The 18,129-nt window shown below is 41.9% G+C and overlaps 1 protein-coding gene across 2 annotated transcripts in view; it reads left to right on the top strand.

Moving 5' to 3' along the window:
* Positions 1–680: 680 nt before the first annotated feature.
* Positions 681–18,129, top strand: part of TUFT1 (tuftelin 1) — a 38,634-nt gene continuing 21,185 nt past the window's right edge. For both annotated transcript variants that reach the window (XM_037498321.2, XM_037498320.2), the window contains exon 1: positions 681–820. In XM_037498321.2, the coding sequence (XP_037354218.1) occupies positions 761–820 (60 nt within the window). In that variant the 5' untranslated portion in view covers positions 681–760. The remainder of the gene's footprint in view (positions 821–18,129) is intronic.

The following is an 18,129-nucleotide window of genomic DNA, read 5'->3' as shown; positions in this document are numbered from 1 at the left end:
GCCAAGGTCCTGTTTGGCCAGACCTCCCTTCTAGGCCTTTAATATGCTAACCTGTGCTGGGGAGCAAATACCATTGGATAAGTTGATGCTCATCTTTTTTCAAGAATACAAATTCCTTTTAAGGCAACGTGTCCCGCCTCTCCCAACCATATAAGGGCAGCTTTGGTATAATAGCTTCTGCAAAACAAGCCCCACCCAGATCCAAGCTGGCTTTGACTTTGGCCTGGGCTACCTGCCAGGAAGGGCACCTGCCAGACTGGCTTAGGCCAGTCTGAGTGAGCTTGCCCTTGCATTTCCACGGTGGAGGAAAGGTTTGCTCAGCTTCACAGAGCTTACTTACTGCCTCTATATATGGAAGGGAGAATGGGGAAGCTTTTTTTCCAACTGCTCATTATCTAAAGACAGGCAGGGTGATTTTCTCTTACCAACACTTATCTTGGAGGTAGAAAAAGGAGACAGAAAGATTGATGAGTATTGAAGTGCAAACACACTTCAGTTAAGCAGACCTAGCGAGCTCCCAAGTCCCACCTTTATGGAAATCTGAGAGCGCGGAAGGCCAGGTCCAGGACCATTTGGGCCACGCCTGCTGTGCTTTTCAGCTCGCATTGATTGGTGAACGGCGTTTTCGGGGCGCGTCCTGCATACAGCCCCGCCCCCAACGTGCCTATACAAGGGGGTGGTTCCGTGCGCGCCCGCCCTGTAGGAGCCGGACCGCAAGGAAAAGGGCTGGCGTCTGCGCTGCGATCCCTGGGGGAGGAAAATGAACGGGACGCGCAACTGGTGTACTGCGGTGGACGTGCACCCGGAGGGACAAATCGCGGTAAGAAAAAGCGGGCGCCCTGCCCCCGGGCTGGGTATACTTGGTTTCCAATTCCGCCCCTCGGGTTCTTTGCGCCGAGTTCTTTGACCTCACCTGGTGCCGCGCTCGCAGCGCTTACCTAGCTCCTGGGGCAGCTTGTCTTTCTCTTTTTCTGCCGACCCACGGAGGGCAGTGAGAGTCCTGGGTGTCGCGACATGCAGACTCTTTTGAGGCTCGAGGACTCAGGGCGTCCCCGCCCTTTGGGGGAGGACACTGCGGCTCCTGCCCGGGGCTCGACGCCGGCCAGCAGCGCGCGTTACTCCGTGTCCTGTGGACTGTACGTTGGGTCGTGGGAGACCCAGCTCCAGGGATGGGATCCCTGCGTTGCTTTTGACTGTGTCCCGACAAGAGCGATTAGGTTTTTCTGTAGGTCCTGGTAACCTCAGAGGCCCTTCGGAGATTGCCTGGTGCTTTGGGTATCAGTCACCAGACAAAGGGTAGAGAGTGAAATCCTAGAGCTTTGACTGGGGGTTTGGGGCGATAGGACTTCAGCGACGCGGAGATGGGCCTGAGACTACCTTTCACTTGGAGGGTTAGAGCTGTCCGCTTGGGGGTCACCTCTCCGCTTAGATTTCTCCTCCCCCACCCCTTGCTGTCCTCCTGCTTCCCTCCCCCTATCGGCTGGCTCACGGCTTCCTGGGACGGCTGGTTGGTTTTGCTTGTCTCCAGCCTCCAAGCCCTGGACTAGTGGATGAAGGAGATGCCAGAAACTAGGTTGAGGGCCTCCCTGGTGGCGCAAGGTGTTAAGACGCAACCTATGGAGCTATCCGCAGCCTCTGAACATGAGTTCGATCCCTGGCCAGCCAGGGAGCTACCCACATGGCGCTGCAGACCTCTCCTGACTCCCCCGCTGCTCCCCTCAGCAGTGTACTTTGGTCAGTCTGCCTGTTCTGTTCCCCACTCTGTGGCTGGTGAATCTTTTCACCCCCACACCTCTGGCCTGCACCCCAGTTCTTGTGTGCATAAATAAATCTTTAAAAAAAAAAAAAAAGGAAGAATTAGGTTGAGAAGGGAGGGGAAGTGAGTCAGCAGGGGCTTCTGGACCCAGTGAGGGTCGGAGAGAAGCTGCTAAACGATCTGCCCTGTTGCCTTCACCCCCTGGCTCCAGTGCTTCTTCACCTCCATACCCCACTAGGCCATATGTTATTCCCTCTCAAGAGGCTGAGGAGGGTAACTTGTGATCGAGTGTTTTAGGCTCTGCTGGAGAATTAATCCAGAATGTGTGTACACTGTTTTATCTAGTTCCCAGCAATTATTGAGAGTGAAGTGGGACCCAGAGTGATGGAAATTTGTAATCACTCCCTTCCCCCTCCTTCTACTTTGGATCTGATTCCTTTCCCCTCTTCCTGTCTCAGCCTGCCCTGAGGTAGAACTAACCCAGGGGCAACTGGATTATAGCTCTTCTAGTTGCTCGTTTCAAGTTTAGAGTACAGATGATCACTAAATACTGTTCACAGGACCCTCTCCATTTCTGCCCAGACTGTGAGTGTTTCTACCACACAGGTCTGTGAGTGTTTCTGCTCACCAGTCCTCCAGTTCTCTAAGTCTTCTGTAGCTTCTGCTCCTCTGCCTCTGTCTGCTGAGGAGATGGGGAAAAAATCCATCCCTTGCTGTGTCATCCCCAAGTCCTGCTCCATGCTCTTGCTCATTGTGTTGGAATGGTTGAGGCAGGGAAAGAGGTATGAGGAAAATAAAGGAGAGGGATGTTTTAGCTTCTTTTTACTTGTAGAAAAGAGATGCAGGTCTTAAGATCAAGACATTGGCAGTTTTCAGAATGAGTTGACATCCTCTTCCATCCTCTAATTTTTGGCTGCTTGTCTGGCAGGCCCCAAAGAGTCAGTAGGAAATTAGTCATTACAGAATTCAGGCTCTAACCATAGATTAGTTTGAAGCTAATCAGAGACTTCTAGAACAAGATGGACACAGACATTTCCTTTTATTTTTTCTTTGTAGGCTGGACTTGAGAATTATTTTGCTTCAAAGCTGAGAAGGAGATAGCCAATACCCAGCTATGTCTTGGAGACATTCTTGAGTTCTTAAGGACGGTTAGGAGATGGTAAACAATCAGTCAGAAGACAGGCTTTGTCCTGGATTCCACTCCTCTGAGCCACCTAGATAGAATTTATGACTCTGGATAGTCCCCAGGAAACTGTCATATATTCACTGTCATAAAGTGTCATATATTCACACTATTCAGGGCATTGTTCACAGTGAGTGAGTGAATAAATAAATACACAGATGTTCCTTTTGGTGTTAGCAGTGTAGACAGTTTAACTGGGTGGTATGTCCTAGAGGGAGCCAAGAGCTCAGACACCAGCTAGGCCATTTGCCTGAATTCATCATGTCCTTCCACAAGGACATGGAAGTATGGCTGACATGCTTTCTGGGTTGTTTTCATTGTCGGAGGTAGATGTAGCAGGTGCAGGGAGTATTTTTCAAACTGTGGACCATCACCACTGGTGGTGGGTCTGAGTCAGCATCAAAAAAGAGACACATTCCGACTATATGACATTCTAAAATAGGCAAAACAATAGAGACAGTAAAAAGATCAGTGGTTGCCAGGAATTTGGGGGGAGAGGAGAGGTGAATACATAGAGCAAGGGGGTTTTTTTTTGGGTAGTGAAAATGCTATGTATAATATTAATATGATAGATAGGTTCTTATACTTTTATCTAAACTTACAAAATATGCAGCACCATTTACTTTGTTAGAATGAACCCGAAGGTGAACTGTGGATTTTGTGTGATTATGATGTGTCAATGTAGATTCAGCATTGGTTTAAAAAAAAAAAACAACTATTATGGTGAATGTTGTTGATAATGAGGGAGGCTGTGCACATGGTGGTAGGGGGTATATGAGATATCTCTGCACATTCCTCAGTTTTGTTGTAAAACTAAAACTGCTCTAAAAATAAAGTCTTTAAAAAATAGAAAGTAATGCTTTTAGAGTATTAGGGTAGACATTTTTATATATATGTGTGTATGCATATTTATTGGATCATGATACAAAATGTGTTTTTTTAGGTCAAAAAAGTTTGTAAGTTACTGTATTAAATTATACTGGAAAGTAAAAGCACAAAAACCTCAAACATTTTAATTAAACATTTCCATTAAGTTTCTTTGGTTATAAGCAACAGAGAGTGACTTCAGCTAACCTAAGCCAAAGAAGACTTTATTAAAAGGAAGTGGGCAGCTCACGAATTTAAGGGAAAGCTTGAAATGACCAAACCTAAGGAGTCCTGGGGTAGAAGCAACTATAGAGGGTTTCTACTTCTGAGTGAATTGGCTCCAGCTATCTTAGGTCTTTTTCTCATTATGCTTAAGATTCCAGGCAAAGGATGCCATTGGTCCCTAACATTGTTTGTCCAGGGATTTTAGACAGGTATTAACAGTCACACAGATTATCCAGCAGGTTCTGGGCAGATTCTCCGGTCTTTGGGAGATTCTCCAAGCAAAACCCAAATACTTTTTACCAGTGGAGGAGAATGGAAGCTGTTGCAAAAGCAAAAGATTGTCACTACATTAGACTCTGGTTTTGAATGATCTGTGATATTCTTTCTTTTTCTCTTTCAATCATTTTTTATCAAAGGAATGTATGTGTATGGTTTTTAAAAGATCTAATAATGTCAAGTCTTTTAAAAGAAAATAACAAGCAGGTTCCCTACCTCAAGTTCCATTCCATGGGAGTAACCTTTTTTTTTATTAACCATTTTTGATTCTGTTAGCTCCTTTGTTGTCCACCTCCATGTTTCTAAACAGTATGCCTCTAGTAATTTTTTTGATGTATTAATTTATTGATTTCTTGTTGTAGAATTATAAGAAGAAGGTTTATACTTCCACCCCTTGCCAGCTCCTTTCCCTTTTCCCATCCTCCCTGTGTAAAATTTTTGACTAAACTATGATTTCTGTTAATAGCATTGTGGTTGAGAGTCGGGTTCTGGGAATTTGACCCAGTGGACTGTAATCAGGGCTTTGATGTTTGCTTTGCCTAAGATCCCTTCAGTAACTTACTTTAGCTCTTCGGTCTCAGTTTCCTCATCTGTCAAACTGGGATAATGGCACCCTTCTCATAAGGTTGTTTGAGGATTGAATAAGATAATGCATATGAGACATTGAGCAGAAGCCAGCACATGGTAAGCTATCAAATGTTAGTAATTATTTTGTTTGGCACTGACTGGTTTAGACTCTATTATTTTATTTTATTATTTTTTTATTTTTTAAAAACATTTATTTATTCATTTACACAAGAACTAGGGTACAGGCCACATGCGCGGGAGGGTGAGAGGATTCAGCAGAGACAGTGCAGGGAACAGAACAGGCAGATTGCCTGAAATACACTGCTGAGGGGAGCAGCAGGTGAGACAGGAGGGGTCTGCTGCGCCATGAGGGACCCTCGCCAGCCGGCCGGGATCGAACCGGTGCTGCAGAGGCTGTGGACAGCTTCACAGCGTGATGATCAACCACCTGCGCCACCAGGGGAGGCCCTTGACTCCATCGTTTTAGCCTCCTCTGAGACCCCTAACCAAGTAATGGAGGAAGAGTGTAGAAACTGGTTTGGTGAAGCCCTTTCTCATTATGTTGAGATGACTTTTTTTCCATCTGTTCTTTTCTTTTTCCTCTGCCAGTTTAGGGATGAGAAGGCACCTTTGGTGCACTCAGGGTAAAGACCTCGAATAGGGCCTCCCTGGTGGTGCAGGCAGTTGAGCGCAGCGCTGTGAAGCTGTCCACAGCCTCTGCAGCATGTGTTAGATCCCAGCTGGCCGGGGAGATACCCACGTGGTGAGGCAGACCTCTCCTGTCTCGCCTGCTGCTCCCCTCAGCAGTGTATTTCGTCAGTTTGCTTGTTCTGTTCCCTGCTCTGTCTCTGGTGAATCCTCTCACCCTCCCGCACATCTGACCTGTACCCGGGTTCTTGTATAAATAAATAAATCTTTAAAAAAAAAGACCTTGAATAACCTTTGCTAATTCCAACTCAGCCAGGACTGGTCTTAAATAGATTGATAGTCTGGATTTATGCTTTGGCAGCTCCCTCTGAGCCCTTTCCTCCAAGCCCTTTTCCTCCTCCTCCTTTGATGTCAGGACTGAAGCTGCTGGTATCCCATCATGCTCTGGGCTCTAAGGTTATTCCCTTTATGTAATCTATCAGTGTTACCCTTCCTTAGAGTGTCTGCATTTTTTTTTTAATCGTCTTTTTTTTTTTTTTTTTTAAACTTAATCAGTCTTGACCAGAGAGATTCTCTCAGTGCCTGGGTGGATTTGGAATTTTTTCATTATCTGCATCATCTTTGTCTTTACCCGGTAATAAGTATCTTTGCTTGGGCCTCCCGGTGGCGCAGCGGTTGAGCGCTGGGTTGCGAAGCTGCCCACGGCCTCTGCGGCGCAGGTTCGATCCCCGGCTGCTCCCCAGCCACTGGAGGAGGGTCCCACATGGCGCGCAGAACTCTCCTGCCGCCCGCTGCTGCCCTCAGCAGTGTACTTCAATCCTTCTGCCTGCTCTGCTCTCCGCTCTTGCTCTGGTGAATTCTCTCACCCTCCCGCGCTTCTGACTGTACCCAGTGCTTGTATAAATAAATAAAAATAAATCTTAAAAAAAAAAAAACACACTAAATTGCATTCCAAGTTTAAAAAAAAAAAATAAGTATCTTTGCTTTAGGACCTTAAAACTTCAGTTAATTTAATACCAAGTTTTTCCTGAGCCCACTCCTTTTTTTTTTTTTTAAATAACTAAAGCAGTGGTTTATTGAAGGCTTGCCATGAATCTCATTTTCTTTATATAACAACATTATTGAGCTATATAGTTCACATACCATACAAGTCACCCATTTAAAGTATGCAATTCTATAGTTCTTAGTAAATTCACAGAACTATAGTCATCAACAATCAATTTTAGAACATTCATTATCCCATAAAGAAATCTTGACACGTTAGTAGTCACTCTACTTCCCCCACCATCCCTTCCAATTGTAGGCAACTACTAGTCTGACTTTTTTAAAATTTCTCAATGGATTTGCCTAGTTCTAGATATTTTATGTAAATATAATCCTATATTGTGACCCTTTGTGATGGACTTCTTTCAATTAGCTTGATATTTTTAAGATTGAACCTCATTATAACACAAGGTAGTACTTCATCCCTTTTTATGGCTGAATAATATTCCAATGTGACTAAATTACCACATATGTTTGCTATGAAGAAATATTCATGGACATTTAGGTCATTTCTACTTTTTGTCCATTATGAATAATGTTGCTATGAACATTTGCTTGTAATGTTTGTTTGTCTTGGAGAGAAATACCTAGGAGTGCTATTGCTAGTTCAGAATATTTGCATTTTAAGAGGGAATTCATCTGGAGTCATTGGTACTTATTCCAAAACAGTGAATGAATTCTAAAATGGTAGAAACCCCTGCTCTGTGATACCTGGGTGGGGAAGAAACTCCTGGGCAGAGGAACCTTTCAAGTTTGATGATTGCCTATTCTTTTCACTACTAAGGCCTGTCCCAAGCTCAGCCTACAAGTTCCGCTTCATCCCATTCCATCCTCCCTGTTCATTGCCAGGTTCTGATTTTTAGGAGCACTACCGCTGATGTCTCCAAGCTTGCCAGGAATTTGAGGAACCCTAAGCTCTGTAAAAGATCTAGGAGAGGATGCTTACCCAATCACCAGGCATTTGGCACCAATGTTTGCCCATATTTCTCTGGGGTGGGGTGGGGGGGTGTGGCATGTGTACCCAAATGGTTTCGGTTCCAGACACGTGTGCTCAGAGCAGGTGGGATGAGCCTCTTCCGCCTGCTGGTAATTAAGGTCTCTTTGGGTGATAATGTAGAGTCTTGTGAAATGCCTTTGTTTTCTAGAGGTGGGTGAGGCTTAGCTGGGGGAACAGATATGTACCAGGAGGCTGGTAGCCCAGATTCAAGCCTGACCAGCAGGGGCAGTAAGAGGAGAAGATATAGGATAGGGTGGGAACAGGTAGAGAAAGGTAAAAAAGAGAAATGGTCTTCCAAAGACTGGGAACATAAACACAAATATCACAAAACAAGGTAGCTAGAGACTACAGAGGGGTGGGGCTGCCAAGGAACTGGGCAGGTTTTCTGGAAAGAGGCTGGCTGTACTTCCAAGTTGAGAATTCAAGAGCCCACCGCCCTCTGTGTACACAATCACTGCCAGGCCCCAACATTTTCCTGTACCAAGGCTCCAGGTAATGAGAAGGGCTGCCCCATTTAGGGTACCACCCTAAATCCCTTTTTCTCATTTCACCTCCCAGTCACCTCAAGTCAGTCCTCTGCTTCGAGCTTGTCCAGCCCATGCCTCTGGGCAAGTAGCCAGACAAAAAACTGTTTTGTTGACTAATCTATGGGAAGGAACAGCAGGGATTCATTGTGTCATACTCAACAAAGGGCCATTTCTGGCCCTGGTTGCCCTGTAGCAGGCAGGAAGGACCAACGACATCCAGCTAAGTGGATTGAGAGTCTCAGCCAACAGAGGTTGACATGAGATACCCCATCTCACCCTCTTCATTTGACTTTATGGGGCTTTCCTCTTCCTGAACACTTAGGACCTAGTGTTTTAAGGGACTAGCAATTCGCATTTCTTAGAGAAGGGGAATTGAGGTGGCTACTGCTGTAACACGTTGAAAGGTACAGTGGAGTAAGAAAGAGACAGGATTGAGGGACAGAATGATGGAGGAGCAGGTCACAGGGGGAAGATGAATTAAGGATGTTGGTTTCCAGCTCAGGGCATTCTCTATTTTCCTTAAGTTCTCTTAGAAAGACCTTTGACCCTCACTCACCACTGGCCCTTGTGGCCTCCTCAGAAGCCTGGAGAGTGGGAACCTGGGAAACCTAGATTTCTCCCACAGATATTTCCTTCTTCACATGTACCTGTGGGGTGAGAGCCTCTGGCCTCTCTGCTTATCTCCCTGTGGCTTCTCCTTAGCGTCTTGATCTCTAACCCCTCAGCTATGTGTTTACCCCCTCCCCGCTCTGAGGAGTGAGTCACAGCCAGAGATTTGTTTGAACAGAGTAGAGAGGCTGCCTGTAATTTGGAGGTGGCTGGGCTTCTCCCCAAGAATGTTTATGAGGTTGGAGGCTCCTTGCCTTGTGATTAACTCTGTTCCTTTACCCCTAAAGTAGAAGGTTCCACTTCCTCTCTTGCCTATCAGAGTCTCCTGCTAGACATTTTTGGGGTATTCCTAAAGCTTCTGGAGCTCTGAGCTCCCTCTAGCTCTGGAAAATGACTTACGGCACCAAGCAGAAAGGGGCCCGTGTGTTCCTCTTTGGCGCTGGGTTAGGACTGTGGGGCAAGGCCTGTGGCCTTGGAGACTGGATTCTCTGGTTCTGGAGGGTGAGGTGCCGGAGAGAACCCGAGATTTATTTATAGGCTCCATTTAGACAATTTGTCTCCTCTCCTTCTGCCTGACCTTTGTGAAGTGCTATGGCTCACAAAATACTTTCACGTTGTTCTTACCATAGCCCCTCTTCCCTAGGCAAGGGGCATTATTACCTCCATCTTGCAAATAGAAAACTGAGGCCTAGAAATAAGGTAATTTGTTTGAGGATTAATGGGTGTCAGGCGGCCTCAGAGGCTACCTCTCACTCCAACTTCAGTACTGTTCTTTCCTTCTTTTTATTTTTAGAATTTTTATTACAGGTATGCCACACAAATTTTTGTTGCTAAAGTTAAGAACACTAGAGAAGTATATAAGATGAAAGTCACTTTGTTCCCCTGCCCTGCTCTAGTTTAGTGTGCATGAATTCAGCTTTCCTCTGTGCTTACTTTCAAAAAATGCCATTGGCCTGGTAATTAGGAACAAGGATGCTGGAATCATAGGGCCTGAGTTTGAATCCTGACTTTGTCCTTTACTAGTTATATGATTTGGGGCAAATGCTAAACTTATATGACTCAGTTTTCTCATCTGTAAAGTGGAATAATACCTACAATGTGATATTGCAGTGAGGACTGGATGAGTTAATACTTGGAAGTACTTAGAACAAGTAGGGCTTAGCAGATAGTAAGTGCTATATATAGGGGTTGGCAGTTACCCATAATATGAAATTTTATATGTATATAAAACGCACACACATATCTCATAAGCATGATGCATTCTTGTATATGTATGTATTTTTTAAATAAATGAAAAGTCATTTTATTTATGAATTAATATATCTGGGGATCTTTTCCTGTCACTTCATAGCAGTTTATTTTTCAGCAATGTAGTATTTCTTTTTTTTAATTTCTTTTTATTTTATTTTATTATTTTTTTTAATAGAGGCATGTTTTATTTATTTATTTATTTGTTTTGTTTGTTTGTTTGTTTTGTTTATACATGCACTGGGTACAGTCAGAAGCGCGGTGGGCCTCCCCTGTGGCGCAGCAGTTGAGCGCTGGGTTGCGAAGCTGCCCGCGGCCTCTGCGGCGCCGGTTCGATCCCCGGCTGCTCCCCGGCCACCGGAGGAGGGTCCCACATGGCGCGCAGACCTCTCCTGCCGCCCGCTGCTCCCCTCAGCAGTGTACTTCGGTCCTTCTGCCTGCTCTGCTCCCCGCTCTGGCTCTGGTGAATTCTCTCACCCTCCCGCGCTTCTGACTGTACCCAGTGCATGTATAAACAAACAAACAAACAAATAAATAAATAAAACATGCCTCTATTAAAAAAAAAAAAAAAAAAGAAGCGCGGGAGGGCGAGAGAATTCACCAGAGCCAGATCGGGGAGCAGAGCAGGCAGAAGGACCAAAGTACACTGCTGAGGGGAGCGGTGGGCGGCAGGAGAGTTCTGTGCGCCATGTGGGACCCTCTTCCGGTGGCCGGGGAGCAGCCAGGGATCGAACCGGCGCCGCAGAGGCCGCGGGCAGCTTCGCAACCCAGCGCTCAACCACTGCGCCACCGGGGAGGCCCACAATGTAGTATTTCATAGTATGGATGTTACTGTACTTTACATAGTATGGATGGTACTATACTTACTTATTAGAGAGTATTCATATTGTTTTGCTTTTTAAGTACTATAAGCAGTATTGCAGTTAAAAGATTTGTGCTCATCAAATACACGTGGATTTCTATAGGGCATATTCCAAATAAATGGAATTACTGAGTTCAAGTGGTTTATAAAATATGCAAGCCCTTTTACAAATATTGCCAAATTAGCTTCCAAAAGTACCTTTGTAAGTTTACATTCTCTCCAACAATATGTGAGATTAGTCTTTTTTCCTGCATCCTCACCAATCCTGGATATTATTAGTATCTTTAATATTTGCCATTCTTTTGGATTAAAAAAATATTTCTTCAGGATTTACATGAAGAGAAGTCAGTTGCTTTTACTGAAAAGCAAGAAAGAAACTTGTACATGTGGATAATTTTAAAACAGTAATAAGATAAATTCTTGGCTACTGAACACCCAGCTTAAGAAATGGAACATTCTCAATACTTTTGAAGCCCTGTGGTCTCCCTGGAACCGTAACTCTCTACTTCCAACATAGACAGAAGTAATTGTTGTATTGGATTTTGTGTTTGTTTCCTTGATTTTTTGCTGCACCTCCCCCTGCCGTGACCTTCAGGGCTAATGGCTGTTGCCATGGTCCCTGAGGTCCGGCATGGGCAAGGAACCATGCGCGCAGGGGGAGAACAGCAAACTCCCTAAGATGCAGATAAGTCGGATGCCTGTTAAGAGATAACTACTACCAGAAGCCGCCACAGGAAAGTAAGAAGGAATGCTGCCCACACAGAACCTTATCTCGCTTTCTCAAGGCCCACAAACTTTATTCTACTATAACTGTCTTTCTAAAATCTTTTCTTTTCGCGGTCTAAAAAGGTCATTGGTTGCTAATTAAAAAACATACGTAATTTAATAACTGGACTAACTCAAATGAAACATTACAAAACTCTGTGTAATAATAGAATGGTTAGTAATTTCTAGGTTATATGCTCAGCTTTGATAGCTTTGATGTTAATAAAAAAGCATTGCATTATAAGAAGTAAAATTCACCCATAATAATCAATAATAATTAAAAATAAGTTAGTGGTAGTGAATAGTTATTAAAACAAAAAAGTAATTACATAGAACAAAAGAAAAAATAATAGCCTGACTACTTAAGGATGCAGCCAGGTCCAGATGTAACTTCGGACATAAATCACTGCCCTGTCAATGATAAGCTAAACCTATGAACAAGCTGATTTCGTCCACTGCTGTGCTTCACCGTTCCTATGCTTTTAGAGAACATATATATACTGGCCACCAACTCAAAGAAAATTACACTCAGATTTTCACTCTCTTGAAGTGTGTCTGTGTGTCATTTATTCGCCGAATCCCTGACCACTCTGCGCAGTCTCTCAACCCTGAGACGGCCTCATCGTCCATCGCTGTGCTGGTCCGCGGCAATTTTTGTTTTACTATGTGTTCAACTTAGTTTGATATGTTTTGAACTTTATATATGTGGTATCTATATTCTACAGCTTACTTTTTAATTTAGCATTAATGTGGAGACTCATTCCTGTCCATGCACGTAGCTGTAATTTACTTATTTTCATAGCTGCACAGCAGTTTGCTGTACTACTGCACCAGAATTTGTTCCTCTTGTTTTCTTGGTAGTGGACCAGTGGGTTATTTCCAGTGTTTGCCATTGCCAGCAAAGCTGCTTTGAGCATTATTTCTGCATGTCTTATCTTTGTACCTCTTAAATATATACATTTAATGGAACTGCCACAAAAATGATAGTTGTTTTAACCTGCATTTCCCTTATTACTGGCGAGATTGAACATCTTTCATTTATCTATTAGCTACTTACATTTATCTCAGAGTTGCCTTTCTTAGCCTCTGCTCACTCCCTCTCCCCCTTTTCTTGCCTGCTTTTTCCAGTATTCAAAACTGCTTCTCTAAATTGAAGAGTCTCAGTGTCTTAAAAGAAAGGGGATTGGGAAAATCCCTGACTATATCACCTGGAATTAATGCAACATGTCTTTTTTGAGTACCTACTTTAGGCACTGTGCTAAATGCAAGCTAACCTCATCTTCAAGGAGCTTAAATTTTATTGGGAGGATGAATGAATAAGTAGTCATGAAGGAGTGGGGTTAGTGTTACACTGTAGGATATGTAGGGTATAGGCCCTGAGTAAGGAAGGTTGGGGTAGGATCCTCAGAAGAAAGATGTCTGAGCTGAGCCTCAAAAGCTGAGTGGGAATTCTCCAAGGAGGAAAGGGAGGATCTCAGGAAGGGAACCAATATGTGCACATACTGTATTGGAAGACTCATCAAGAGAAAGACTTAGATTTGGATGCACTCCTACAATGAGATTAGGAAAGTCTGGGATAGTTTGAGTGTAGGATACATGGGTGCTGTACCCTACAGAGTGCTGAAGGGGTCAAAACATTGGTATAGTCAGGGCTAGATCTGATCACGAGGGGGATTTAAATGCATGGTAAGGAGTTAAGCTTTTTTTAAAGCATGTTATTTAACCACAACACATGCATATAGCACAAATGTATGGTCAAGTAATTTTCACAAATTGGACACTAACAAATATACAGATTAAAAAACAAGTCATTTCCCGTGCCACAGAAAACCCGCCTTTTGTCCCCTTTTACATGCTATCCTCTTGGGTAATGACTTCTAAACATACATGTTAATTTTGTTTGTTTCTAAACTTTTCATATAAGCAGTATCATCCAGTAGACTTTTTGTGTCTGAATTTTTAAAAAATATATATTTATTTATGCATACAAGAGCTGGGGTACAGGCCAGAGATGCAGAGGGAGTGGTGAGAGGACTCACCAGAGACAGAGTGGGGAACAGAACAGGCAGACTGACAAAATACACTTCTGAGGGGAGCAGCGGGCAAGACAGGAGAGGTCTGCTGCACCATATGGGTCCCCTCCCTGGCCGGCTGGGGAATCAAATTTGTGCTGCAGAAGCTGGAGATAACTTGATAGCGCTGTCTTTATTTTTTATTTATTTATTTTTTTTTAAGATTTTTTTTTTTTTTATAGAGGCATGTTTTTATTTATTTATTTATTATATTTGTTTGTTTTGTTTATACATGCACTGGGTACAGTCAGAAGCGCGGGAGGGTGAGAGAATTCACCAGAGCCAGAGCGGGGAGCAGAGCAGGCAGAAGGGCTGAAGTACACTGCTGAGGGGAGCAGCGGGGATAGCGCTGTCTTTAACCCCTGCACCACCAAGGAGGCCCCATGTGTACATTTTTGTTGGGTAAATAATTAGGGGTGGACGGCTCCCCAGAGGCACAGCGTGTTGAGCACAGTGCTGTGAAGCTATCTGCAGCCTCTGCACTGTGGGTTTGAGCCCGGCCGGCCGGGGAGATACCCACATGGTGCGGCAGACCTCTCTTGTCTCACCCGCTGCTCCTCTCAGCAGTGTACTTCGGTCAGTCTGCCTGTTCTGTTCCCCACTATGTCTCTGGTGAATCCTCTCACCCTCCCACACATTTGGCCTGTACCCCGGTCTTGTACATATAAATAAAAAAATCTTTAAAAAAAAAAAACTAAGGGTGAAATTACTATGTTAGAGGGGATGTGTCTGTTCAGTTGTTCATTCATCTGTTCATCTATTTATTCATTCATTTTCATCTATTCATCTATCCATCTGTTCGTTTACAAAGTGATTGTAATCCTGGCTAATTGCACCTTCAGTGTAAGAGTTATGATTGTTCCCCATTCCTCAACACTTCGGGTTTTGTTTTGTTTTCATTTTAGCAATTCCTATGGCTATTATGTGGTATCACCTTGTGGTCTTCATTTCTAGTAATAATGATTATTACTAATGAACTTAAACCCTTTTTCATATGTTTATTGACCATTTGGATATCCTCTTATGTGATGTGTTTGTTGAAAGCCTTTGCCCATTTTTGTGTTGGTCCCTTTCTCTTTGCTCCTCTTTTTCCTCCTCCCCTTTCTTTAAATAAACATTTTATTTTGGGAATCATTTTAGATTTACAGAAAAGTTGCATAAAGATAGTAGAGAATTCCTGTATATTCTTAACCCAGTTTCCCCCCATGTAAACATCTTACTCAACCATGGTACATTTGTCATAACTAAGAAATTAATGTTGAACTAATGATAAAGGACTGATCACAAAAATCTGCAAAGAGCTGATGAGACTCAGCAACAACAAAGAAAATAATCCAGTCAAAAAATGGGCAGAAGAGCTAAAAAGAAACTTCTCTGAAGAGGAAATGCAAATGGCCAACAGGCATATGAAAAAATGTTCAACATCACTTGTAATCAGGGAAATGCAAATCAAAACTACCATGAGATACCATCTTACACCAGTGAGAATGGCACATATTAAAAAAACTAGCAACAACAAATGTTGGCGAGGGTGTGGAGAAAAAGGAACTCTTCTGCACTGTTGGTGGGAGTGCAAACTGGTCCAACCACTATGGAGAGCTGTGTGGAGATTTCTGGACCTACTAAACATAGAGCTTCCATATGATCCAGCAATTCCACTCCTAGGTATTTACCCAAAGGACACAGAAACATCAATTCCAAAGAGCACCTGCACCCCTATGTTTATAGCAGCACTGTTTACAATAGCTAAGCTTTGGAAACAACCCAAATGCCCAAAAGTAGATGACTGGATCAAGAAGATGTGGTACATATATACCATGGAATATTACTCAGCATTCAAAAAAGATAAACACATGCAATTTGCAGCAACATGGATGGCGCTGGAAGGGATCATGCTCAGCGAAATAAGCCAAAAAGAAAAAGAAAAATACCGGATGGTCTCACTCATAGCAGGAATCTAGAAAACTTAAATAAGGGACCAGGAAAATGAATATAAGAAAGTGAAAATCAAAATCAACAAAAAACTATGAACCAGAGACACTTTTTGGGGGGTGGGGGGCGGGAGGGGAAGGATTGGGGTCAGAATGGGGCGTTTGCAATTGTATGGGGGAATATAAAAATAAAATTTAAGATAAAAAAAAAAAAAAACCTGAACCATTTAATTCAAAAAAAAAAAAAAGAAATTAATGTTGATATAATACAATTACTATAGATTGTATTTGGATTTCACCAGTTGTTCCTTTTTCTGATCCAGAAATCTATTACTGGAGATAGTGTGTTTTTAGTCTTTCTGCTTTGTAGGAATTCTTTCTTTATTGTGAATATCCTTTGTCAGATATTTGTAAAGTGAATAACTAATGTTGTGTGTGTTACCTGGTATTTTCAGAGGTTGGTATCTTTTAATCAACAAAAATTCATAATTTTAATATACTCTGATTTATTAAAACTTTTATGGGGAGGATTTCTTGTGTGTGTGCCACATTTAAGAAAAAAAGTTGCTTTGCTAAAGTTAAAAGGGTGTCTGTCCTCTGACTTCCTATTAAACTATTACTATTTTCCTTTTTACTTTCAAATCTGCAATCCACATGGATTGATGTTTGCATGTGATGTAAGGTAAGGGTCAATATACCTCTTTTCTAATAACAAGGCATATTTACTGATCTGTAAATATAGGAAATATGTTTGTGAAAATATTATGAAAAGGAGCACTATATCAGATTTTGAGGAGTTGGCATTTTTTTAAAAGTTATATGTATTTGGTACTACGTTTTCACTTAAGTGTCAGGTTATCTATCTTACCAACTAAAATACCAAGATTGAGGGAGAATAAGATCAATACACACAACAAATGAAAGTCAGAGGCAGTGTTTGAGTCAAGGTCACTGTTCCTGATCCCATTCTTTTTCTACAAAGGAGTAAGTCAAATTGGACTTCAGGGCCAGTGGGCCAACAAGTTAATCTGATGGTGATCGAGGTACTGTTGTGTGTCACCTCGTTCTCACTATCCAAGTAGAATATATTTTCTAAAATTAAAAAATATAAGAACAAAGGAAGGGTGGGTGTTAGGTTGAACAATTTAGTTTATTCATTAAAAGCCAACTTTGAAGAATGTTTACTGTGATAGAAATTAATGATGACATATTGGGGGAGGGATCAAATATATAACTGAGTATCGAAGTACGCCTTTTAATGTACACAGAAAAATTATAATGAATCCACTAACATTTAATAATGATTATTTTTGAATAGTATGTTTATAAGTGCTTATTTTCTTCATTATATTCTTTAATTTTTTTGGTCTCTGAAAGTATTAATTACCTCTTGTTTTAAAAGATAAATGTAAATTCATGTGCAGCCGTAAGAAATAATAGAGATCCCCTGTGCCCTGTACTTCCTTTTCTTCCATGGTAACTTTTGGCAAAAATGATAATACACTATCACAAACCAAATTTGTTATCAGTACAATTAAGAAACAGAATATTCCTGCCAGCCAAAGATAATCCAGATTTACCTTGTAGAGCCACACCCATGTTCTTCCTGCCTCCATCTTCTTAATCCTGGCAATCATTAACCTGTTCTCCATGGCTTTAATTTTGTCATTTCAAGAATATTACGTAAGTGGAATCATATAGTCTGTTGCCTTTTGTGATTAGCTTCTTTCACTTGGCATAATTTCTCTGGAAGTTGCTGTTGCCTCAATATTTTATTCTGTTATACACCAGTAATTTGTTCCCTTTTATTGCTGAGTAGTAAATATTCCATTTTATGGATATACCACAATTTGTTTAATCATTCACCTATTGAAGGACATCTGGGTTGTTTCTACTTTGGGGCTATTATAAAGCTATTAAAGTACCAGTTTTTGTGTGAACATTAGTCTTCATTTCTCCACGATTAATACCCACAAGTACAAATGCTGGGTCATATGGTTGTTGTATGTTGAATTTTTAAAAAAACTGCCAAACTGCTTTTCAGCATGGCTGTCACTTTATATTCCCAGGAGCAGTGTATGAGTGATTCCAATATCTTTGTAGTCTTGTCAGCATTTGGTTTGTCACTATTTTTTATTGTAGCCATTCTGATGGGTATGTAGTGGTGTCTCACTGTGGTTTTAATTTGCATTTCCCTAATGATTAATGATGTTGAACATCCTTTTATGTACTTATTTGCCATCTGTATATCTTTTTTCAGTAAAATGTCTTTTCATGTTTTTTATTAATGTAAAAAAACTGTAATTTTTCTATAGTTTTCTTTATTTTTGTTATTGTGTTTGTCTGGTTTTGGTACCAGGATAAGACTAGCCTCTATATTCTGGATGAGATTATATAGCAATACAATTGGTACTATTTTTTAAAAAAACATTTGATAGAATTCTCTGGTGGAATCATCTGGATCTGGATATTTCTTTTTAGAGGTCTTTAAATTGTAAATTTAATTTCCCCAATAATTATAAAGCTATTCTTATTACCAATTTCATATCAGG

This window comes from Talpa occidentalis, unplaced genomic scaffold, assembly GCF_014898055.3.
Source record: "Talpa occidentalis isolate TD23 unplaced genomic scaffold, MPIMG_talOcc4v2.1 talOcc4.9, whole genome shotgun sequence".
Classification (NCBI taxonomy): domain Eukaryota; kingdom Metazoa; phylum Chordata; class Mammalia; order Eulipotyphla; family Talpidae; genus Talpa; species Talpa occidentalis.
Note: the sequence above shows the minus strand (reverse complement) of the source record. Positions and strands in the feature narration are given on the sequence as shown.